The sequence below is a fragment of the Trachurus trachurus genome (genome assembly GCF_905171665.1).
Source record: "Trachurus trachurus genome assembly, chromosome: 19".
Taxonomy (NCBI): domain Eukaryota; kingdom Metazoa; phylum Chordata; class Actinopteri; order Carangiformes; family Carangidae; genus Trachurus; species Trachurus trachurus.
The window spans coordinates 8,722,067-8,747,835 of record NC_139913.1 but is presented as its reverse complement, the minus strand read 5'-3'; the positions used below and the strand labels follow the sequence as shown (position 1 = coordinate 8,747,835).

The 25,769-nt window shown below is 42.3% G+C and overlaps 1 protein-coding gene across 1 annotated transcript in view; it reads right to left on the bottom strand.

The window, feature by feature from the left end:
* dock1 (dedicator of cytokinesis 1) overlaps positions 1-25,769 on the bottom strand; it is a 184,125-nt gene that overhangs the window by 39,222 nt on the left and 119,134 nt on the right. The window contains exons 28-31 of the mRNA XM_083994937.1: positions 21,217-21,318; positions 18,998-19,092; positions 4,847-4,925; positions 3,632-3,732 (exon numbers count right to left, since the gene is read on the bottom strand). Coding sequence (XP_083851063.1) covers positions 3,632-3,732; positions 4,847-4,925; positions 18,998-19,092; positions 21,217-21,318 — 377 coding nt within the window. The remainder of the gene's footprint in view (positions 1-3,631; positions 3,733-4,846; positions 4,926-18,997; positions 19,093-21,216; positions 21,319-25,769) is intronic.

The window sequence follows — 25,769 nt, the reverse complement described above, 5'->3', positions numbered from 1 at the left end:
CCCAGATGGTGGCGCTGCAGGTAACGGTGCCCTTTGCCAACGCCAAGAATCAGGCTGGGCTGATAGCAGACTATCACACTGGGTGACTAATGGAGGCAGGGTGACACCTCTGTCTCCTCTTCATGGCAAGCTGGTGACATGGCACCTTGTATGACATTGTAGAAGAGGGATGAGAGTGAGAGGCCACAGTCTGACACCTACACTGACCTCTAATTAATATCCTGTCTGTCCCCCCCTTTACTTTCACATGTTAGGACATTTGAGAGCATCCCATAACCCTGATGGAATTCTGAATCCGAATCGATTGCTTTGCCAATACTGTACAAAGACACGCTGATGTATTTTGTCAGGGATGAGAGGTGAATTGAAAGAATCCCGAACAGAGACGCTGCGTCACCTCTTTGCAGCCCGGCCAGGTCAAAACACTTTACCATATTTAGCTGTCAGAGGGAGGAGTGTTGCAAAGCCCAAGGATTGATCTTTAGGCGGTGTATTGGCAAGATGATAAAATATAAATAGATGCCTGCCTCTACAAATTACTGTAAAGCTGTATGCAAAAAAAAAGAAAAGGGGTAATGCATTATGTATTACATCTTCTACTGTTCTGGCCTGTCACCCACACTTTAATATACAACTATGTATTTAGTCCTGCACATATCTGTGTGTGTGATTATGCTCATAGGATGTAAGTGCTCCAGCTGAGGCTTGTGGGTTTGTGTCTCCACTCGTGGGCAGACGCAGTGAGCGTCACATCCTCATCTGAGCTGAGACAGATACAGGATGTTGGCCTGTGACAGTCCTATAGGCAGCGACAGGCAGCGATGACTGCTGGCTGTCAGGACGTACAACCGCGTACCTGTCAGCTGAGGGGTGAGAAAGCCTTCGTCGAGGTTAACTAAGAATAACGCGTATACAGAGGGAGAGCAGCGAGCCGGGGAGGGGGGGCTCTGGGATGGCGTGTGCTGTGTAATGACACCGGGTCACACAGGGCAAAGAGCGAGATTGAGAGGCAAAAGGAGGAGATGGATGTGGAGGCATGAGGTGATGGAAACAGGAAAAAAAAACAGAGAGACACAGTGGTAGATACAGCAAGAGAGAAAAGAAAACACTCACACACACACGTACACGTACACACACGAGTGATTGACAGGTAGTGGCCTGAAAGAACAGATGAGATGTGATCAAAGCCAAAAGCGAAAGAAGTGTGAGATATTCACAAAACCTGACAATATGACACTCCCTCTCTTCATCACTCATACTGTACGTGCGTACCATGACAATGACATCGCTGCATGCTCATTTCCCAGCTGTGGATGTGGATGTGAGGCTGCATTTCTACAGCCTCAGTCTATATGTAGCACCTCTGCATGGGTTTTTTTTTTCCAACTTTAATCCTATTTTTACGATTTTGTTGATGATGTGTATGATAACATGGGAGTGTTACGGTTTGGCCGAATTATCTGAACTGCTAAAAATGAACAGCTGACTTGTCATATTCCTTTATTGCACAAAACAAAAAAGTCAACCAGATTGAAGTCGAAGGTTTGGTTTGTTTAAATTTTCCAGTTGTAATCAATGTTTACCTCAGATATCAGGTCACCTATGATCAGTTCATTTCATACCATCCATACTCCCAACCGCAGCGTGTGGACGTTTATATTCATCTTTGTTCAAGAATCTATTGTTTTTTCAATGTTCATTAATGGGCTCCGGACTAGTAATTTTAAAATTGTTCTGTGGTCGCAAGTAACGACCTTTTGACCATCATTTACATTTTTTAATTTGCTTTACAATTAAATTAAATCAGAATTCGCCACGGTAGGTCCGAATTTAGATTTAATTTATTTGTAAAGCAAATTTTAAAATTTAAATGATGGTCAAAAGGACGTTACTTGCGACCACAGAACAAAAACGAACATAAACGTCCACACGCTGCAGTTGGGAGTATGGATGGTATGAAACAAACTCATCATAGGTGACCTGTTACAGTATCTGAGGTAACACTGATTATGACTGGAAATGCCCTTTAAAATGTTACACTGAGCTGCTTATGTTTCTTTATCCATCTGCATTTTCCAGTATTCCCAGATCTAAGTATTTAACTTGTTGCGTGCAGTGTTGTTCTAAATGATGTGAATGACATGAAAAACTATTAAATTAAGATGCAGATTGTGATAAATTGGAACTGTCCTTTCACACACACACACACACACACACACACACACACACACACACACACACACACACACACACACACACACACACACACACACACACACACACACACACACACACACACACACACACACACACACACACTTACAGGCCGTGCGGTACATATCTATGAAGACGTATTACTGTGTCATCAGTGTCCTGGTTGATTAAGTGTGAGAAGGAAATGAGGATCCCACAGACGCCGCCAGTAATAGAGCAGAACTTCAACAACCAGCTCAGAGGGAGACGTGGGTGACGCAGGAGTGGAGCCGACGCAAAAGCCGCTAAAGAGACTCACACACACACACCTCTGATTTCACCCCCTCTGTTCTCTGCTCCCGAGCAAGGCACAATAATTGGTATTGCAGGCAGGACTGACAGTTCATGCGCCAGCACACAGGGAAAAGGGGGATGCACAGAGGGAGAGGAGGTGAGAGGTAGGTGGAGAGAGACGGAGAAGGAGAGTGGGTGGGTGGCTGGGTGGAGGTAGAAAGACTGGGTGAAAGAGAAACTGACAAACCCCTGGATATGATCTGATTCTCTGGGAAGCGACCTGGTTGTATTTGCTATGCTATACACGTGGGAATGTTAACTAAACAGTCTAGAAATAGGAAGGCGGCGATCAGCCTTTTCCTGGACTCACAACAGGAATGGCGGTTCTTGTGTTTGTCAATCAAACAGCTGTTTTCCTTCAGGGAGGGCTGACAGGTGGCAGAAAAAGGTGGAGGACGTATTGTTTACTGTGTTTGGATGTTTGTGTAGGAGTTTATAAGGGCTGATAATAAAGCACTGACCAATGAGAGAAAAAAAATGGATGGAGAAAAAAAGCTCCTCCGATGAAGATGTGAGCCAATATGATGCGAGTCTGCCCAGAAAGCATTTACACATTTGGCTGCATTACCAGGCTGTATGAGAAATACTAATGCAGATGAATGGCTCTTTGTAGTTACAGGCAGTGGATGGACGGGAAATGAAACCGCTCTTTGAACTCGCTGCTGAAATGAGGATGAGGTTTCAGAGGCAATAAATATCCAAACGTTGTGGATTGAAAACTTCATCTTCATCCTTTTTTTTTATCTGCCGGGGGGAGAATGGGAAGAGGGAGATGCTTTCAGGAAAAAAAACCAAAAGACCCGTGTCTTAATTCCAAGAGGGGATTTCCAACATTGTGTGATACCCAAGATTTGAGTGCAAGATGTGCTCTCCATAACCCCCCGGAGTTAGTGTGAGGCTGTTCTGCTTTGTTCAGAAGGGCGAAAAACTAGTGCAGCCTCCATTGGACCCATGCGGAGTTGGGTATCCCTGAGCTTCCATGTCATGAATTATATAAAACTCACTCATGCTGGGAAGGGAGCTGGGGCTGTCTGGGTGTGTGATGAGGCTGTCCTGTGGACTGAGAGAGCGAGCTCGTACTCACTTGTGGAAGATCTTGGCTCGTTTGTCACTGGAGAAGTTCTCCAGCTGCAAAGACTCCTGGGTGAGGAAGGCCACAGCCAGGTGGAAGTAGTTGTTCCACAGCTGACAGGGGGACAAAGACAAAGAGACAGAAATGAAATGCGTGGAGGAGGGGGAAACTCACACTCCACGACCAGCTTTACAAGAATATCATTCAATACAACACCTCTCTTCTGAGGGAAAGAATTACAGTGTCATTAAATCAAAGGGTTCAGATGAGATGGTCACACACACACATGCACACACACATACACTTGTGTGGCGGGGAGCTGTCCCAACGCAGGGAGAGGTTGTTGATTTAGGCCAGTTGCCTCCAGAGCGCACTCTCAATCAAACATGACAGTAGCTAAAATCAGAGCTACTGTGCTGTAAGCCTGTAGCAAGCTGCTCCAACCTCCATAGCTCCATGCATGCATACATTATGAAATAAGTCTCTTTGTGGTGTGTTTTCAAAGAGTACAATATAAAGAATATATTATAGCACACAACTCCTTATGAGAATCCCCATAAGCCAGAGCACGGGGCTGTTAAAGCTACGACAGTAAAATGGCTGCATGGGACTTTATGGATGTATCCAGATAAATGATCTTTACACCGCGGTGCTGTAGTTTGAAATGAGGAAAAGAAAAACCCAACAGCTTTATTCACATACCATAAAGAGAGTATAAGTCACACTAAAACACAATAATACTATCTATAAAGGCTCTAAAAGCTCAGAGCAGTTTAGCTGTTGACAACATTAACATTTTTTCCACATGTCAGACATTTGGAAGGAAAAAAAAAGGTAGGAAAAAAGTGCCTCTCTCTCTACGGGGGTAGGGGGTCAGTTTAAAAATATTCAGAAATGCACATCAAATTGCCAACCATTACAGAGTAACTGATGTTCCCGCTCCGCAATTTTAATGTCTACTGCTTTCACCCATCTTTTTTTTCTCTTTTCTTCCTCCACTCAAAAAGGGTTCAACAATGCTGCATCTGGAACACTAAAAACAGCCCCAATGTAAAAACTACAGTGAAGTGCTTTCTTTAAAAAAAAGAAAAAAAGAAGAAAAAAAAGACATCTTTTCTAAAACTACTTTAAATGATAACCCAGTGCTACCTTGAGTAAAAGAACATTGTCTTTGGAGGGGAAGGGGGGAGGAGGGGTGGGTGAGACTTTCATTGATTCAGGTCTTACCTGTAGCTCAAAGTTGGTTTGATCCAGAAATTTCTTGTTCAGCACGACAGCGTACTGATTAATGGCCCGCAGGAACACTCTGGAAAGACAAGAGGAAATGTGTTTGGATCTAGTCTTTTTTTTTTTTTTTTTTTCCACTGATGAAAGAAACATTTCCCCTCTTTAAAATAAAAGGTATTTTTTACACTCTATAAGTTCCACCTCCGCACCCCCTCCCCCCAGTGGAACCACTTTGCTTATAGTATTCATATTCGAAACACCGCTGCACACATTTTATGTTTCATCTCAGAACAAAATCCAATGTGTTGTTGCTGCACAAAGAGTTAGTTAAAGACAGTTAAAGTTTAGTTTTTTTTCCAAGTGTTGTTTTTTTTTAATATTCATATTATCTTATTTAATTAAAATATATATAAATATATTAAAATATTTATATTTTTCTGAAGGACCTGTTCAAAACAAAAAAACATTAACCTCAATCAAAAGGAAAAGAGAAACTCTGCAACTTTTCGCCGACAGCCATGTTCCCATCAACTTCTCTGGGTAGGTTAAAAGCAAACGCAACGAGATGCAATAAAGATGCTACGCGCAACATACTATGACGATTAATTTGCAAACTGAGCTGTAGTTCAGCCAGAAGAAAATATGTAGTAGTTTGCACTAACACGAAGACGGAGTGTTTGTCCTTGTGTGCTTCAGCAGAGGTGAAACACAGGTTCAGGCTCTCTCTCTCTTTCTCTGGCAGGCTGAGGTATAGAAGGGCTCGAGGCACTCCCAAAAAAAGATGCAATGAGTAGATCTTAATGAGAACACTGTCTGATGGGTTAATCCACTCTGATGTTGCAGAATTAAATGTTAATAACTTAAGTGGCATGAAGCTTTTAGAGGGGAATTATGATTGCTACTTACAGAGTCAGAGGCCCATCCTCTATTTAACTTCATTCCCTGGCAGACCCTGCCATACTACAATGTGCGTGCTAATCTCTAGGAATTACCCACTGAGGAAAAGAAAGCCCTTATCATGAGTGTGGGAGAAAAAAAAAAGCCCAGCACAGCATTTTCAATAACCTGGCTTATTTTTTATTTCAGGGAACAATCACCCTGTCTTCTTGTGGTGGCGTCTCAGGCTTGGTCCCGGTTTCTTGGCGTAAGCATTTTCCACCTAATTACTGATCAGTAAACAACCCGCAACAAATCATTTCCCCCAAGGCTTCGCATGAAGACGCATCACATCGCTGGATGAGCAATGAAAGGGTGGCAAGGTGAAACAAGGACAATTGTTATGCCACTTGAGTGGATTGCATCATGAGCAGCCAATAGAGGGGCATTAAGATGTAACGCTCAGGTAACTGACGCTGGCAGGTGAGCAGACATCCAGACGTCCACCTCTGTCCTGTTATAAACTAACCCATCGTCGGGGAAACCGCTTTCCTGTGGGGCGTTGCTCTCCCATCACCTGCCGCTCTCTCTTACTTTACTTGGCTGTGCAGCGCTGAGGATCCCTCTCTCAGCTGAGCTAACTGCAAAATGTAAATTTCATTAACGCCGGCGCAGGGCTGGGGCTTCCCTCACCCACCGCCCGCTCCAACTCACCTTGAGCAGGAATAACCACCGCTGTTGAGACGACAACACTGTGGGATCCAGGCTATTTTAAAGCTATGCAATATTCATGACCTGCATTTATATCTCCATTGCTGACTAAATGCTATCTGGGGCCTATGCGTGATACATATTAAGAGTCACCTTAATCATTAGCCTGAAAGGTTAACTGTCATTGAACACCTTTGGATAAGCCATTAGAAGTCCATTTCTCTGGCTCTCTGGCCTCAGAGTGGGAGCAGCCCCCACTCCCCACTCCCCACTACCACCCCCTCCCATCTGCTAAGCACTCAGACAGCCTATTACCACCACCCTGTCTGCACAAGCACAGGCTCCCCCTCTGTACACCTCACTCAATTTTCTGCAGCTGTGAACATGCCAATATAGTTGATACGCTTAACACTGGACTAATGCTGAAATGTGTTTCCATCCACTGCACCCAGCGGCTGAGAAATATTACTGCTCAATATGTGAGGCTCATTATTTTTCAGTTTTTAATGAGAAGTTCAATGGGGGGGTTTGTTTATTTCGAATATACAAGTTAATATTTAAAAACTGTTGAAGGATACTCAGAGGAGCTGTCACTGAGTTACAGCACCAGTGCACCTTTCATGAAGACACACACACAGGTTTGTGTGATTTGTTGTGGAGTCGGTGACACCGGATGAACAAGATCCGAACAAACATCAAGGGAAACATATAGAAATATAAATATTATATTCAGAGTGGGTATGTATGTATGTATGTATGTATTATGTATGGGATCACCGGCTCTTAAAAGTAAATTGGAACAGCTTGGTTCCTGTTAGATCCTATGACTATCTCTGACACTAGGAATTTCTTGGAATATACTGTATTTTTTAATTACAACAACAAGAGCTCGATAATTCAAAAAAGAGGACTCATACAAGGGAATTTATTCAGCTCATCAGCTTCACACTGATCAGAAGTCTCGAGCTACCAGTAAGTCCCAATTACTGGGAATCCAGTTGAGCTCCAGTATTTTAAATCTTATTAAAAAAGTTCATGACCTAGAATGATTTTTCGTTATCAAAGGCACATATTGTCCTGATGAACTGTGTATTGTCCCAAACAACAATATAACAATAAAATATGATGAAATACATAAACTACATTTGATGTCTTCTTTATAAAAGAAAAAAGTAAAAAAGTAAACCCATCTGAAAACAAGTTTGCTAGCAGCACCATCAAAGAGTGTTTTGCTGTGAATTTTGAAAAAGTATTGATTCTTGCAGCAGTAAACACAACGATTATAACAATATACAGTATATATATAAGTGTATGGGGGGATGGACATTTAAACCAGTCCTCTCCCTTAAAAAAATAAAGAGAGACAAAGAAGATAAAGTAACTATACAACTATCCCAACTCTCATCAAACATGGGGATGAAACTTACTTGGCTCCATTCACTTGCAGAACAACGGCCGGCTTATACATGAAGGATGTGACGGGTCCAGCTGAACTTATTTCTTATTACCAACAGCTTGTAATTTCTACAGGCATTACCAAGGTAAAGCACAGAGCTCCCACTGCTGGGTCACACCGTGAGGAAAGGAGTGAGATCAATACTCTTCACAGCTTCTGGTTAAATATGACTCAACAGGCCAAAAGCAGCTGTAATCAACCATTTCTTCATCACCCTCCCCCCCACTTTCCCAGTGGAGCCTCCCCATCACGGTTCCACTAGAGCTGGCTGATGATCCAGGAGGATGAAACCTCCTGCCAGCTCTACAGTACAGTACATCACTGATCTGCAGCATCTCTACATTAATGTGGGATGGTTTACTGTACATAAACATGTTTTATGAGCGCCGCACTCTCCTGTTTTGCAGGTCACGCGATAATGTAAACTCCAGGATGTGAGAGCCTGTTTGACGCCGGCCGTCTGCTGGAGCACAGACATATAATGGGCTCTGACGAACAGACAGGATAGTTCCTCTGTGAGCACATCCTGCCATTAATTAAACTGAAAAACTTAATGAGGCGGATGAAAATAGAATATACTCTCCCTCACAGTGGGCTCTGACTGAGACACTCTGAAAAGGCAATTTCAAATAAGATTAAAGGCATTCAGAGCTAATTTCTTGAACTCTGGAATATATATTTTCAAAAGTCGGCTTTAAAAAAGTATGAATTTTTTAAACTGCAGGCGTTAAATAAATGTGATATACTAACAAAAGCTCCACTATGTCTGTATTTGAGTATATTCTCTTATTAATCACCATGCCAATTTCAGGGAATATTCTTTGCACAGAAACAACAATATAAAAAAGTGCCTGCATAGAGAGAATTAAGAGGAGATTATAAAGAGTGTAGTGCCACTGCTCTTTTAGGCTTGCATTATTAACAGCGCCAAATGGCAGCAGGAAGAAACTTGGCAGCCTCGCAACATCTGTGTCGGCCAGTCGTCACGCTGCAGAGGGAGAAAGAAGATCCTCAGATGCAGAGAGAGAGAGACACAAAGACAAACCAGTTCTGTATAACTTCATTACGACTACAAGCAAAAATGATAATGAGTGGGAAATTTAATCTGCTACTATAAATGTAATCAAAGACTCATCCAGCGGAGTCAGTGTTTGCTCTGCGCCTTCAGCAAAGATATCATGAATTTCTGGGGACACCCAGGAAATGTGTCATCCCTAAAAACAGCCGCGGCCTCTCGCTGCTCTCTGTTCAGCAGGGAAATCAAGGTAGCTCTAATCATCTGCACAAATCACGGGGCTTCCCTGTTTTCTGCTTAGAGAGACAAAAACACAACTCGGAGATTCTTTAACTTTTTCTTAATTAGCCGGTGCCACAGCTGCAAAGCACCTTCTACACATTACAGTACAGTACAGTACACATACGGCATCATTATGATAAATATGCTCCATCAAAGTGTCAATGTCAGAAAAATCACCCCATTATGGTGGATTGATGGCTGTGATGCACGTTGAAGTTTCAGCCCTGGCAACGGAGAATTTTCTTTTCATACCCTTGTTGGTATTTTCTTTTATTCTTATATTAAATGTTAGGCAGTCTTGAGCTCTGCTGGGTGATCTGCAGCACAGACACAGGTATGCTAATGGTAAGTTATCAGCAGATCATACTTGCTAATTGAGTTCAGAGAGCATCCTCGATAATGATCGCGATCCATTTGCATACTGTTGCTGAATAGCTGCCGTATCTGCCTGCGCTCAGAGATAAGCCAAGGTCAAAAACCTTCATTATCAGACCAATTTATTAAATAAGATTACCTTTACTTCAGACTCCTGATCTAATATTAGATCAATTTATCTGTCAACATGTTTCTAACACCAAATCTCACTTCAGTGAGACAACTTTCCCCCGGTGAATCTTAAACACAGCGTCGCTATCCCGCTCTCTTGTCGTGGCTTTTCAGATAAACTGGGCTTTTAGAATTTATACTGAGAGGCACACCCCAGGGAGGCTAAAGGAAGCTCTAATGACTCGCAAATATCACTGGGGTGAGTCAAAGAACTTCTCTCATCTGTTAGAGCTGCTCCATATTCTCTGGGGAAAATAAACTTCTCCCGCTCGCTCTCTCTCCATTTCAGTATTTAAACCACTTTTAGCAGTAAAGAGCTCTTAAACGTAGCTGGGTTGATGGTGCCAAAATAGAAATTTTGCACTGAATACAAAACAAGGCTTAAATCTTTTTGAAATCCATTATGCCCTTTTAATTAAGTGGCAAAGTGGAGTGAGCTGAAAAAAATGAAAATACAGCATGGTCTTTAATATTTTCAATTGAATGTGCCAGGCAAGCAAAGCCAAAATGTGTGAAATAATCATAATATCACTAGATTTCAATTTAAAATATAGGTTTCTAGAGATATTTTTTTCAATGTATAGGACAATAAAAAGGTGAAATGTCAAACAAATTGTCTAGATTTAAAGAAATTTGAGCATCAACAAAAAAGCTGTTAGTGAAAATGACTTCATAATGGGCCATTATTATTTCTTTGAAAATCAGTGATACAAACTAATACAGATGTTTTTCTTGAGACTTTTAATGAAAATTAAAGCTAGCACTGCTCATAGCTACAATGCCAACATGCAGATTTTAAGCAGGTGTAATGTTTACCATGTTGTCATAGTTTAGTTCATTTATATATACACAAATACTATGAAGGTCTGATAGAAATGGCAAAAAATCAACTGATAGAGGAGGAAAGTCAAAGATAACTGTAGATTTGTGTGCTGGTGAGCTGGGACACATGTTACGCATCTGTGAGATTGACAGTGGAAGAGATGTGATTGCTGCCTGACCCCGGGGGGCCGACGAGGCTCCGTCTGCCATGCGAATACTTGCAGTCTTTTCTGACTTGGCAGCAGCAGGCAGCGTGGTGCCAGTGTTAAGAGCTCAAGCATCGCTAGCCTACGCCAGCCCATAAACACGGAGAGATCTGAGCCGTAACAATGACAGCAAAGGCTGCTTTTCATCCGAGCCAAAAGTTTGTGAAGAGGTGAACGGATTACTAATGAGGCAACACAGGCTGATGTTAAGACAGAGCTCTAAATACAAGCGAGAAGGAAAACTCCCACTTTCCTCACTGGAGTCAGAAGGCTGGCAAAGTTCATGTTGAGCAAAGGGTGAGATAATGAGGAGCATTCAAAGTTATCAGATGAATCCCGAAGCAATTAAAAGAGATTCTAACAGTCTAAATAGTCAAAGTCTTTAACATTTTATCTTTTTTCCCTCACAATTTCTTTAAAATTCAAATTATGTCAGTAGAAAACAACAGAGATAAGAACAAAAGCGTTTCCCCCCTTTTTTTTGCACATAAAGCATTTTGAAGTTATTCTCACTCTGTCTGACAACAGTCATGTTAGTGAATCTGTTTATGTGGATTCATCCTCTCAATAGCACTTAAGATCAGACGACAGATGATTACATAGGCCCTCTGCATATTAGCAGACTGACATCCACGACATGCCCTTTCAGTCGGTGTTGATTGTTGTGCGCGCCACTGCTGGTTCGAATGCCAAATTAAATACATGTCAGGCATGAAGTGGTAAAATGGGGCCATGCGCTTTGACACACTGCTGATGTAAAGACAGAAGTAATTGGGTTATCAAAGTGAAAGGAACACTCACTGAAGTGTACAGCAAACATGTCAGTTATGTTCAGATAGGAGAGACAGAAATTAGCTGCAGCATATTCACTGAGTCTCCAATGAAGCATCTGCCACAATGTGGTAACTGATCCTTATTTTATACCCGACAGGAGAAAAAAAAGAAAGAAAAAAAAAAGCTGTTTCATTTGTCTGTCAGCACAATAAAATATAAAGTCATGCTCATCCACAAAACAGAGGTGGGAAGTAAAGTGGTGCAGAAGTTTGACTTAGTTAAATTCATTTTTATGCTCCTTTATACTTGGGAAATACACAAAACATTGCACTGGCAATAATAATCAATACTATAACAATAACTCTGACAGGGGAATATTATGTAAAATGAATATACAATTTCCTATTAACAGGTCCCTGTGTAAGTAAGTAAGTATTTTTATTTGCTGTATTGATACTTTCACTAATGTACACAATCTGAATTCTGCCACTCCGGCTCTCAGTGAGTGCTGTGGGTCCAGCTGAGGGATAGTTTTCTTACACAGTGAGCCGCCCCGCTGCTTCTTGATAATGACTTTGATAAAAACCATGTTGAGAAAAATCACATCTGATGTTATCGCTCTTCAGGGGGCACTATTTAAAGGCCAACTGACACGGTGCGATCACAGCCACTCAAATGCCCCGCGCTCCACGGGTGAAATAATGTTACGTATCGGGCCAAAGGCTCGTCGTCAGGCTGATTCACACATAAAGACTGATATTAACCCGAGCTCTGAGTACTGCACTCTAGAGGAAAAAGAAAAAGAAAAAAAGGTGCGTTGGTCTGTCATAGAGCTCTCTGACACCCTGTGGTGATGGGAGATTAACTTAAAGCCTCTAACCTACGCTGGCATGTTGGCAAACACACACACTCGTACACGCGGCGGCGGCGCCCGGTGATGCTGTGCAGGATGTAGCGCCGTGTCACAAACCATGTTAATGCCTCTCCCCATGGTTCCTCTGTGGAGCCGTGTCTTAATCTCACTACTGCAGAATCGCCAGTCAGGGCTCCGACACGCAGACACAAAAAGCGCACACAAGAGAGAGAGAGAGTAGACAACTGTCACCATATTAACAAAGCAACATGGTTAGAAAGCTGTGGAAAGGTCAGCCTTTTCTTTTTCAGCTCACAGTAACAAAAAGCCGAGGCTCGAGAAGCGCTGTGAGTGTGCACGGCTCGTTTGGGATTCATCTAGTCGCCACGAGTTCACACCACATTTCTTCTTTCATTTCTGCTGCAAGTTCATAAGAGCTTTTCATGAACAGACATGACACTAATAACATACAATGGTAATATTTTGTAGAAAATGCTAATAATTGTCTTAATAAATATTAATACCATCAGCTAATGTGGAGTTTTTGAGTCAAGTTTTGTCTTTTGTTTAGGTTTCATCATGATTGTAGCGCCAGATAGATGAGAAAAACACAAAACAACAGAGCTTAGATCTCCAAAGTGTCAGCTACTCAGAAATGTGTAAAAGATATCTTTATTTTTAGGTCAACCGTGGCGCCTCGTCGGAATAACCTAACAGAGCTTTGAAGAATTTTTCCCTTAGACCCGCAGGACTGCGTTACTTGTCTGAAAGTAACTAAAAATTGAGTTGTGAGGTTTTCAAACAGCAATATTCTCCTCAAAAGAAGAGTATGTCAAATCACATACCCGTAAATCTGCTGGCTTTGTATATATACGTATGTAGGCCCACTTTTAGCTTGGTGGCTGGTGGGTTGAATGAGGACAAAACAGGTTCACATCGTCATTGGTAGTCTCTGCACTCTCTGTGAGTCCTCCTTCCTTTACTGCCTCCCAGACCTGCCCTCCAGGTCCTGGATTAGTCATGGAGAAAACTCCTAGCGGCAGCCATCCAGCTTCAGAAACCCTAATGAGTCTGTGAGGGACCGATGGCACGGGTTACCGTGTTAAAGAGCTGTTTCTTCGGCTTTTATCTTTTCATCTGACACGCAAGGCTCTGGGAGAACTCCCCGTTCGTCTCGCCATCTACCATTCTTACACATAATTAACAGCTCTGTGAGAAAGTTTGGGTGTTATTTAGGGAAATGGACTGATTTTCAGAAGGCCGTCTGATGTTAACTCAAATCCGATACATTAAAAGTTTGATCATATGTCCTAGTATGTGCTCTGTTCTGCAGCACATTGGAAAAAGAAGGTAATAATACTGACCTCATCTGTGTTTCATCTCTTTATGCTGTATTTATTACAGGGAGTATTGTATTAATTCATTTATCTGTGTTCATTAAGTCACATTTTATTTGATCTATTACAGTAAGTGTCTCTTTGTCACTGCACGAAGTGGAGAAGTTCACACTGGGAGAAAAAAACACTTTATCAGTTTGTTAAATATCACTGATTACAGTCAAACATCTAATAACATAATTTTTTATTCAATCTGTTAATTAAGTCTTCGGTTGCTGCAACCTCAGTCATTTAAGTGATTTGCCTTACAAGCGGGAACATGCTGCTCAGATTGATGATGATGACTGCTCTTAGTATGCAGTGATTCAGCACATCTCGGACTACAACACGGTTGAAGAGCGTTGAGCTTTTGAGAAGTTTACCATGGAAGCCTGTGAGGCAGCACATTTAGCTGACTGTACAGTACAATGCAGCCAGCAGCTGTTGTCTTGTAAAACTGTGATGCAAGGTTTTTCATCCCCGGGAGAGAAAACCCACAATGACGATAGCATTTAAGCAAATGCCAACTTGAGCTAATTCAGTAAGCGCTCTTTAACAGAAATGACGGGGGCATTTGTGCTGTACCTCTAAAAAGGCAAGAACACATTCACATTGAGTGTTACATCTACAGTCCTGAAGCTTCTGCATCATTGAAATGTCAAAGAGAAGCTTAAATTGTATGATACTTACATTTAGTTTCCCATTTCGACAAGGTGAATCAAGTCAAACCTTCTTGTCTCTTCTGACTAAGAACCTCTATTTGTTCACCAGATGATATAAATTACATAAGAAAAGTGTGTCAGAGGCCATGTAATCAAACTCTCAGCCAACCATGACCTTGGCGAGAAAACTTGTTCCCTGTCACTTTGGAGAACAAGTGTCAGTCCGTCTCCGCTGCCAATTAGCTGTCACCATTAAGCCATGGCCAGTTGGCATTGGGGGAAATGGCAGTCAGTGGCTAACCAGCCCGATGCTGCTGTCCCCAGGGCAATTAGAGCCCATAAATCAGTTTACAACCTGGAGGAAGTAAGAGGCGCTGGGTGAAGAAGGAGTGGGAGGAAACGACCGCTGCTACTGCTGATGCCCATCTCATTAGCGCTGCTATCATAATGTGTGGACATGAAAGAAGTGTCTGCCGGGGCCGTGGGTGGCAATCTGTGTGCTGGATGTGGGCATGTGTGGATTGCTCCAGAAACAGGACGCGGCAAAAGGAAAAGGGCTGAGTGGCATTAGCATCTGCTTCACGACGAGGCTTCCCGACATATATTTTAAAAATGTGCTTTGACATCACTAAAAGAAATGTAGATTTTAAAAAGGAGCTGTGTGTACTTTTTTACTGCATAAGAAACATTAACACTAAGAGCTGTTTACTTTTCCAGTCTATAAGAAACATTGTGAGGTCAGCATCAACCTCAGTACAAGCCGTCTCCAGAGGTGGAAAACACCAACCAGTCTCTCTCACATCTTTTCCTGCATTGAAGTTATCACTTTAACTAGCCAGCACCTTAGCATCTTATCACAGCAGCTCATTGTATCACCTCCAATCTGCCCCGAAGATGTAATTATGACCTCTTGTCTTGTAAATGTAACTGATGGAAAAATACTAAGTGTTCATTTATCCATGTTTATTATGTCCTGTCTTGCAGGAAAGTTCAGTGAGAAGCCGTCCAGTTTCAGTTTGTAAAGCAGCCTTATAGACAGTGGAGATATGCAGACGGCTCTGAGAGAGAAAGTTTCAAAAACATCTTCCTTACAATATAAGACATGACATGGATGTTGCTAGGCAATAAGACGTGTCAGGCGTCCTCTGCAAGTGCTGATGAATTTCTCTCTTCAGGGAGCTCCTCTCTCATGACTCTTTTTCTTTTTTTAGTATATATTTTTGGGGTGTCTCAGGCCTTTCGTGGATAGAACAGTAGAGAGACAGGAAATGGGGAGACAGAGACAGGGGGATGACATACAGCAAAGGGCCACCAGTGGAGTTGAACCAGGGCCGCTGCGGCTCTGTATATTGGTCGCCTGCTCTACTCACTGAGCTACAAGATGCTCCTCTCATGACTCTGTTGTGGGAGATCCTGTGTAAAACTTGAATTAAGAGACACTGACTTCAAGATCCTGAGCGTGATGACTCTTTTTCACCCACAGTAACAATGGCCGAAGCTTTTTTTCAAGCGACTATCACCACTTCCTGGCAGGGCCGTTGCTAGGAATTCTGGGCCCCCTGAAAGAATACTAAAGTGGGCCCCTAACCCCTGACTTTTCCACTTTTTTTCTTAGACTACGTATGTATTATCATTTTTTATTTAGCCGACTTTGTTTTGATGCTAATGCAGCATTACTATTATTAGTATTAGTATTAGTCAGGGTCTAAGCAGAATAATTCAGTCATACAAAGATTACACTACTGGGTTTTTTTGTGGGCCCCACTGGGCGCTGAGCCCCTAGAATTTTCATCACCTAGAACTATTATACAACGGCCCTGCTTCCTGGTAAGACGTCACGTTTGGTGGCAAAGAAAACTTTTAAATGCACAGGAGAACTGATTATTATATATTTCTGCTAACCAAGATTTACCAAACCTGGGCTTCGTGTTGGATGCAAATGTTGCTCTGTATCTTCTCGATGTGGAAGTAGGCAACAAATTAATGTTACGAGGCAACTATGTTTGTATTTATCAATTCCTTCTGCCCACAGGCAACCAAAACCAGGAGTCAACACAGCTTTAAAGTTACATAAGAAAACTTTTGGATAAAGTGGCGGTCTGACTCTCAGAAATCTGAGGCTGTGTGAAGCTGCGGTGGATTCAATCAGTCTTCAGTTCTACGGCAACCCGAGAGTGTGAAGCAGGAGAGCCCGGTGCGCACACAACACACTCCTCTGCTCTTAGATTGTTAATGCAACACATTTATAGCTCTCTCATGGGATGAATGAACGTGTCACCTTGGGTTCTCACTGTGGCGAGGAGGAAACAACCGATCAAACGCACTTTGACGGATGGCGACAAATGGAAGCGTTTCGCTAATTTGTTGCGAAGCCGCCACCTGCAGTATTCAATCGGGCTCAAGTATAAAGACTGTGAGATGAGTCAGACTTTGACAGGCTTATTTTTCATTGAGTTGAATAATGATTTAACTCTAGCGAGTCGCTGAATGCGTGGACCAGAATGCAGAATTAATCTCCCCGCTGTCACAAACAAGTGCAAGTAGACAAAAGGTTCAATTGGGGAGGATTCTGCTGAGGCATGGGAGATGACACATTGGCCTCTAGTCTGCGAGTCAAAAACAAAACATTTCACACGCTACAAAGCGTGATGTGAGGATGGACTGCTGGGAGCTCAGTGACACTCCATCACATCCATAAAGATGCTCCAGAGAGTACAGGATCACAGTGGGTATGGACTGTTTGAACAAGCTTGTTAGTCCAGTTCATGCACATGTGGGTTTTGCGTTGTTGATAAGTGTGTTCAGTATGTGTGTGCGTCTGTGTCTGTGTGTGGCTTAGGAGGGTCAAGACTGTATATTTCTGACACTGCAGCCCAGTCTGCAGCAGAACAGATGTGATTTGCACACTTCTGCATCGTGACCCGTGTGGATGACGGTGATTTTTGGGAGCGAAAGCCAAAATGAAATCTGGCTTGTAGCAATCAAACGGACTGATGAGAGCAATAGAACCAAAACTGAGCAGCGACGCAGTCTCAATCCAGTCAATACGCCGGCTGGTGATGATGTTGGAGTGGTTTCGGAAAGAGTGGTGAGGGAGTCGGGCTGCTTAGAGTCAACTACCGGCTGCCTTTCTCAGCTCTGCACACGCTGTAAATGGCCACTTTGAAGCCGCGCTTGAACAGATAGAGCTCCAGGTACTTATTACGTTATGTTAAAAGCCTTGTTATTTTCGACTCCCCGTGTTCTTCATTGTTTTTAGTCCGATGCACCTTCCATTAAAGTTGATTTTACACATCAAAGTCTGTGTACAAGTCTTGGGGAAATAGTGCTGCAAATGTGAAAGAAGTTGTATAAAGGCTTTCGTGGCTCCGGAGGGAGCTGCACAAAATCTGATAAATTGCCTGAAGTGATGTCATTTGAGACAGTGTCAGGTTAAAAAACATTAGAAAAAAGGGAGTTAGCCACACCTGTGTATCCCGTCTGTCTCAGCTTGAAGCCAGCAGCTCGAGGATGGAGCAGCGTACCTCTGAGGCGTTTAATTGGCTAATAAAACATTAGGAAGTCTTTACTACTGCTTTTTCAGGTGTGTGGAATTCTAGTATTATTTTTGTATTTATATGTTAGTGCTAATTAGCAGGTATCAATGACAGCTCTCACCACACCTGGCTTGTTAGCTTAGTGGTTAATTGGCTACTTAGCCAACAAATAAAACAGTCTCGGGTTAGCCTTGGAGTGGGATACCCAGCTGTGCTGACAATGCAAACAGCTTATTAAAGCAGCACACCCTGAAGACTCAGCAGCGTTGCAATGTGGGTAATGTAGGCACTAGATTTCAAAGCGAGTGGAATAAAAAAAAAAAAAAATACAATAACTGGATACATCTTCTGATTCTTTCTTTTTTCTTTCAAACACTGCATCGTGAGTGCAACAATGTGCAATGCAGAATCTGTGCAGTACGCTCTCTCTCTCTCTCTCTTGGTTGTCAAAAAACTGACTTAAGGTTTTCATCTGACAGCTGTTGCCTTGCCAATGCATAAAAGAGTACTACAACACTTTCTGGCGCATGTCTCCTCTGAGAAGGCACAAATGGAAGAAAAAAAAAAGCACAAAAAAGGCTTTAAATACTCTCGCTCAAACTTCTTCTGAAGAGTGCACAAAAACACAGCTCTTGACTAAACTCCTAAACTGCAAAGCACATTTCATCTCTTTTTATATTTTCAACAAAAAATGGAATCAGGCAAGGTTCACATTAATAAAACAGAAGGCCACGGCAGCACAACAAGCAACAAAGTAAAGAGATGCTGAGACTAAGTTTGGAGATTAGCAGGCAGCATACAGCCGAGCATCTATAATTCATGTGATTGTTTGCGTCTGCGCTGACTGCTCATCTGATTGCTACACCGCTGAGGCCTTGTGCCGATATTTGCATGGAGAGAAAAACATTAGAAAATATCCTTACCCACTTCTGACTGCTGTTCCTTAGCAACAACAGTGCAGGGAGTTTAGAGCGGCACCATCTATGCATGTGTGTGTGTGTTTGTGTGCATGTGTGTCCAGTGGGGTTGTACTTACTTATTTTGCATCATGTTCATTATGACCCAGTCGGAGGGGTAGACGTTCTTCCCAATGAGATCTTTAAACATGATAAATGTTTCCATTAGGAAATCCTGCAAGAGAGATAAAGTTTTTCAAAATGAAAACTGTTATTCTTCCCAACACCGAGATAAGAGCAATTTGAAAAGAACAGTTTCAGTTTCTGGCTTTGAGGCAGAAACCGCTTTTAGATGAGTTTTTAAGGTCAAGGTGACTCCTGTATTTTCCCTTTTGCAAGTGGCACTTCAGTGCAATAATCCTGCATGCCCTCAAGTCTTACATACAGAAGAACAATGAGATTACAAAAAGTCTTACTTCTCACAGGAAAACGTGATATTAGGATAACATTAACTGGGCTTATAATTACCAGCTATTAAAGATGAACGTGACAACTTGATAACTAGTTTCAGTTCTACTACTAATAGATGCTCAGCTACTTTCACTGCAGCCAACCAACTTCAAATTCTCACTCCAAAGTCAACTTTTTTCTAATGTGAAATTTCTATCGTCTTTTTTTTATTACTCAATGATAAACATTCAAGGCGCATAAAAGTACATTTTTCATTCTTTTCTGCAGTCTTGTTTAAAGGAATAGTTCACCAGTCATTATAGACTCACTCCCATGCTGATGAATACTCCGGAGTAGTTTTTTATTCCTCAAAGTGCATCTGGAGACCCGGGAGGGGCGTAGAGTCCAGAGTTTACTCGAAACAACGTCATTTAGGACATTTTTACAGCCTAAACAGTCCTGTATGCGCGTGAACGTCAGAGCGCAACACAGGACTGTTCAGGCTGTAAAAATGTCCTAAATGACGTGGTTTCGAGTAAACTCTGGACTATCACTTCAGAACACTTGGATTGCAGCGGACGAGCAGTAAGGACGAATATTGCAGGGTTTTTGTGTAGTTTTATGGACTTTTTGTATCGGACGCTATTGACTCTCATATAAAGATTTCATTGGACTACGAACCGGCCTCCCCGGTCTCCAGATGCACTTTGAGGAATAAAAAACTACTCCGGAATATTCATCAGCATGAGATTTTTTGCTGAACTATTCCTTTAACCCTCAAAGTTCTTGATTGCTTGACCTTTCCCATTCAGAAATGTAATCTTTGTCTACTGTCACACCCACACCAGCTCTCACTGGATGACAGTGCCAGCTAAATATCTCAAACATAAATATTCATGTACATCTATTTCTGGCTGTCGACGTTCACTCCTGGATGAATCCCTGCGTTTTGTGGTGGCTTGTTTAGAGGGAGGGGGGGCAAACTGCAAAAACAACAAAGCCCTTTGTTCTGCGAGCAGCTCTGAAAAGTGTGATGTGGCCCACGCCAGCTTCAGGGACAATAAATCTGTGGAAAAATCCAGCTTCACCACAGAGATTGTTTTATCCCAATATGGGAAGCAGACATGCAGCTTTAAACAAGAAGGTCAGAATTCATGTTGAATTCTTTCTACAGTCACCTGAGACACTGTCTTTATCTCCTCAACAAAAACATCTGAGTAAATAACCACAGCCTGAAGAGAATGTCAGCTGACACAAGTACAAATACATAATCTTACTAATTCTATGAATGCACACAGGGTTTTGTTAATGTATCTGTTTATTGAATACCACATAAAAACAGTGTGGCCTGCAAGTAACATTAAAATCTCTGCCGACTTGGGTTTCATACCGCTTCACCTGTAATAAAAATTTGATTCTTGTCCTTCCTATAAGGCTCAAAACCGTTTGTTGGGGTGAAAGCAAACAGTGGGATTTCCCCACTTGTCAGAGCTGAGTAATATAATGCTAATCTGGCAGCAGATAGGAGAGAAATACCGCTTTGAGGGAGGAATTATTCAGAGCTGAAATCCATAACATCAATGAGATTTATCCCTCCTCCACAACTTGTTGGCTGCAGCGAGTGATCTGCTTCCCTTAGGAGTTACTATCATCAAGAGCATGGTGTACATATAGCAGCCCAAGAGCAAGGACCAGCAGAAATTCAATTTCATACTTCAGTGTGGAGGAAAAACATTTTTCTAACAGATCTAATCTTACTTCTGATTTCTAGAAAAGACAGAGCAAAATAACACTGAACTATGGCTCTTTTTCTTTCTTAAAAAAAAAGAAAAAAAAAAGTTATTTCATGACAACGTACCCTAAAGTGTTTCATCTGGTAGACACAGACACACTGATAAGGTGTACTCACCACCACATCACTCCTTATCTTGCCAAAGGTGCTGATCAGATGAGCGTAATGATAGTCGTCCATCTGCCTCAGTGTGGCAGTCATGCTGGCCACAAAGCTCCCCTGGAGAAGAGAAAGAAATGCATTCAATACACAATCAAGTTCAAATTGAAGGCTGAGGACGGAATGACTCTGTGGCCGTGATTCTGATGGATACCGACTGGCCGAGCTGATTGGGTCTGAGTGCTAAAAGCAGGCACGGCCTCCCAGGTTTGAAAGGGAAAAAGAGGCGCCCTCACTCAGTGGCTGATCTCATTAACCTACTGCCCTCCACTCTCCAGCTCTTTGTCTCCACTGATTATAATGCCTGTGAGGCCCCTAAAGTGCTGTCTTTACTTCGCAGTCCCCTCTCCTGGCTCTGGTTAGCACTCTGTACATGAGCTGCGGGCGGCAGATAAGAGATGGCAAAATGTGCAGCGGTCTGGGTGGGGAGAGGCCGGGCGCTGGCGGTCCAGTGTCGCACCAGTGATGTGAGTGGACAAAGGTTGAGATATTGCTGGGAAACGCATTAACATATTTCGAAGAGGTCCTCGCTGACCATTACAGTGACTCAATACTTTGTGCTGAATAGAAATCAACATGAACCGAGAAAATTAAACAAGAAATTTATATGTACAATCATGATCGTCTGCAAAAAAAAGAGAGAATCTTAAGAAAAGTAGATGAGAAAAGTGTTTTCATTATTAACTAAACAACACCAGCATACAGTATTGTTATTGTCATTATTATAAGAATATTTAGCTGCTCCCAGATGGTTTTACCTGAACCAGCTGATCAAAAAAAAAAAAAAAAGCACAGAAGATAAGAGAAGCCAATTAACTGCTTTGTCGCAAAATGCATTTAAAGCAAATCCAGATTAACACTGCGAGCCAAAGGTCTGATAAGCGTTAAGACACAGGTGTGTGTCTATCTCCAAGACCTAAAACCACTGGAGTAAGCAGCACATGGCTGGACTGAGACTGATCAGGAGCTATGAAAAGCAAAAACTCATAAAACTGGTGCATTGAAGAGAAGCACAGGAGGATTTTCAACACCAAAAGCTCTTTAGAAACACATTTTAACCCGTTTAGTCCAACATCTGACTGAGAACTTCTGTTTTACACTGAATACAGATGTGCTAATAGCTTAAAAACACTTAAATACAGACGTCTGTACCAGAGTGACTGTATTTGGAGGTCTAGTTACAAAAAGTGACTAATCACCAGAACAAACCCCGGCCCGGGATGCTCATGTGAAACCACCTTGGAGAAGTGAGTGCGGTCTTCATGCGACCAACATAACTCAGCTGCTTGGTGGTGGTTAATCCTCACAAGGCGCTTCTGTTTCTAGAGAACCTCTCCTTGAGCTGTAATTAGGCCTGACCCACCGAAACAGAGCAGAAACTATGCTGAACACACTCACACGCACGCGCACACCTCGACTGACCCCTCTCTTAGTCTACATTGTTTTTCTGTTTTTACTCTGATGAGCTTGTAGTTATTGCTTTATTATTTTAATAATAATAATGCCATTATTCTTATTATAAGTATGAGAACAACACCTCTGACATTCTCAATCTACTGCTTAATCATGCAAAATATGCCAAAACAATCACTAATGCAAACATCTATTATTCATGTTCCCTTCACTTTCTCTTTTTCGCCACACGGAGCTGACGACTGCATCACTTCCCTCTCTGTAATGCTTCACAGAAACCAGTATGACTCATGTTATATTAATATGGAAATGTTTTTCTAAAGCACAGAGGGCAGGACTCTTTCATCTGTGAGGGCATGTACGCCTCAGTTAACCCCAGTTCTTCGGCATTATAGATGGAGAACAAATTTAGGAGAGTCTCTAGTGTGTATTAAGTTTGTAAAGTGCAAGAGGGAGGTGGTTCGACGTCTGAAACGGAGGAACAAAGGCTGCGCAAGGACATGGATAACCTCTGGTAGTGAATTAAAGGTAGCTTAGTGAGTTTTAGTCCTGGTGAGATGAAAAAAAGCAGCATTATTTAAAGACTTTTGTTTTTTTGAGGATATTGAGCCGATCCTTCTTTGAAAAATCGTGCATGGGCGACAGAAAGTGGCTGCTGCAATCCTTTTGACACAGGGCAGTTGCTTCATTAATAGTAAGGAGATAGAGCTTCAAAGCACCTGTTGCAGCAGCAGCAGCAGCAGCAGCAGCAGCAGCAGCAGCAGCAGCAGCAGCAGCAGCAGCAGCAGCAGCAGCAGCAGCAGCTCCCCTCACCACTAAGACTAGAGCATCGAGATCAGCTGGAGGGGATCCCGCGCTCATTCATTCTGTCTGTCTCCTCAGCTGTGAATGAATCCCCAAGATAAAGAGCCGTCAGAACAAACTTCCCATGCTGTAAGCCTCAGTGTGGGACTTTGCCATAAGGCTCCCAGAGCTATGTACAGTAGCATAAAGCCCCCCCCAAGCTTACTCCCAATGTTCAGTGAAGACTGCCGACAGCGCTGGCATATGTTACTCTTGATTTTACTACTGCCTTCACTTGTTGTGAAGCTTACAACCAAATGTTCTTGCTGCTAGAGGCAGTAAGTGACATGAGAGATCTAGATGCATCTACTGTACTGCACTTGAGAAATAGATACAGTATGTGGGCTGCAACTGCAAATGGGAAAGTTCAGGAATGCTCATGTCAGGTCTCTGGCTCTAATTTGAAGAGGTGCAAGGCAGCAGCGGTGTGAAAGCCGCCTCGGTCACACAGCTGACTCCACAGGTCTGGCAGGATGACCAGCAGCGCTCGGGAGTGAACCAAGAAGAACTCAAAAGGCCAGCCTGTCCTCCCGGGGCTCATCTCTCAACTTTTATTACTGGGATGAACACCAGGCACCGTTGCCATGACAACTCTTATATTTATTTATTTCGTTAGTTCTTAAAGGAAAGAGAAAGGGTGAATGGAAATCAAAGGAAGCAGGTTAAGGATGTGCGGGTGCGGTGTGAGTGATGGGAGGCGCAGCGGGAACCAGCGGTGTTAAGGTTTCCACTGTAACACCGGCTGTGTACAGCTCACTGAGGAGGGAGGGAGGGAGGGCCAGAGAATAGTCCTTCAGCTGCCTGCCTGACAAAAACAGCTACAAAACAAAAACAAAGACATAAATAAAAGAAAAAAGAAACAGAGGCAGAAAAGGAAAAGTTAAGAAGTCCTAACATGACTCCTTTTATTGCTTTGAGTGAACAAGGTTACTTTGAGCTTGACTGTGCGTTGCCTCCTGCCTGTTGTCACTTGTTTGTTTACCCACTTGAAGGCTGAATTTATAAAACTGAATCACAAATCTGAGTAATATAAGACTAGTAATATAAAACACATGAAAGGGGCTTCCTCATCAGTGACGTGACTGCTCTCTTAGACACAAGACATTTTATACCAATAAAATAAAGAAATCACCAACAGCTCTGTGCTGCTCTAATGTTTGTTACTGAGAGCAGTAGAAACTAAAACTGTGAGTGAATGAAAAATGGAAAAAACAACATTTATTCCTAATTTGTTGCACTGAAATCGTGATGTCACCTGAATGAAATCAGCTACTTTAAAAGCCTAAAGCAAAGCCATGTGTCCATTACAAATGCTAGTTTTGCTCAAAGTCAAATATTCCCATGCTGCTTTGCTCTGCAGGTGACGGACATAAAAATTATAGTTACAACATACAACACTTGTCAGTGATGATGTAAAATGATTGAGATTAATAAGAAGCCAAAACAGCAATTTTCTAAGACCAACAGAGCACGCTATTGAATTCTTGTCTTTTACCAAAAGAGATGAAAGAAGAAAAATTAGATGAAAAAATGACAAAAAACAAACGAGCAATTTCAGGCAAAGATCGTGACCTCCAATAGAAGGCTACAAGCACAAAAAAAAAAAAAAACAGTAATAATGAGCTCACTGACTGAGCTTCCTCTGGAGATGATAAAACACCTGAAAACGTATAGAAGTCAATCATGAAACCACCGGCTGTGCTGTTATTAATGTAAAGTATTTATCTACTGAGACAATTTCTCAAGCTTAAATAACAATAAACGGAAACTTAACAATTGATATCCATCACAGTGTCCAGAAGCTGCAGATTTCCGAAACCCTGCCTCCATATCCATCTTATACTTGAGGGCTAATGAGGCAGAATCTTAGTGGAAATGAAAAAGTGGTGATTAGAGGGTAGGACCAGATCCATCATACACCGCTCTCTAGCCCGCATCTCTTTGATAATTCATCTTACTTTAGCGTCTGACAGCAGAGAAGTAAAAATTGATGTTTGTTCTAGTAGTGAAGGGTTGCCCCATAAACACAGCATTGTTTTAAGGCTTTAATTAAGCCGGTGGGGAAATGGTACGCCGGCCCCCAGGAGAGATACAGACTCATCCTGTCTGTGGAAGAGAGAAAACTGACACAGGAGCTCAAAGAAGAAAAAAAAAAGATGAAGACGGGGAGGGGGATGTACTGTACTGTATGATGACCAACAGGGAACAAAACGACTCCCTCTTTCTCTCTATATTAGGTTCAGGCCTGTTGCAAT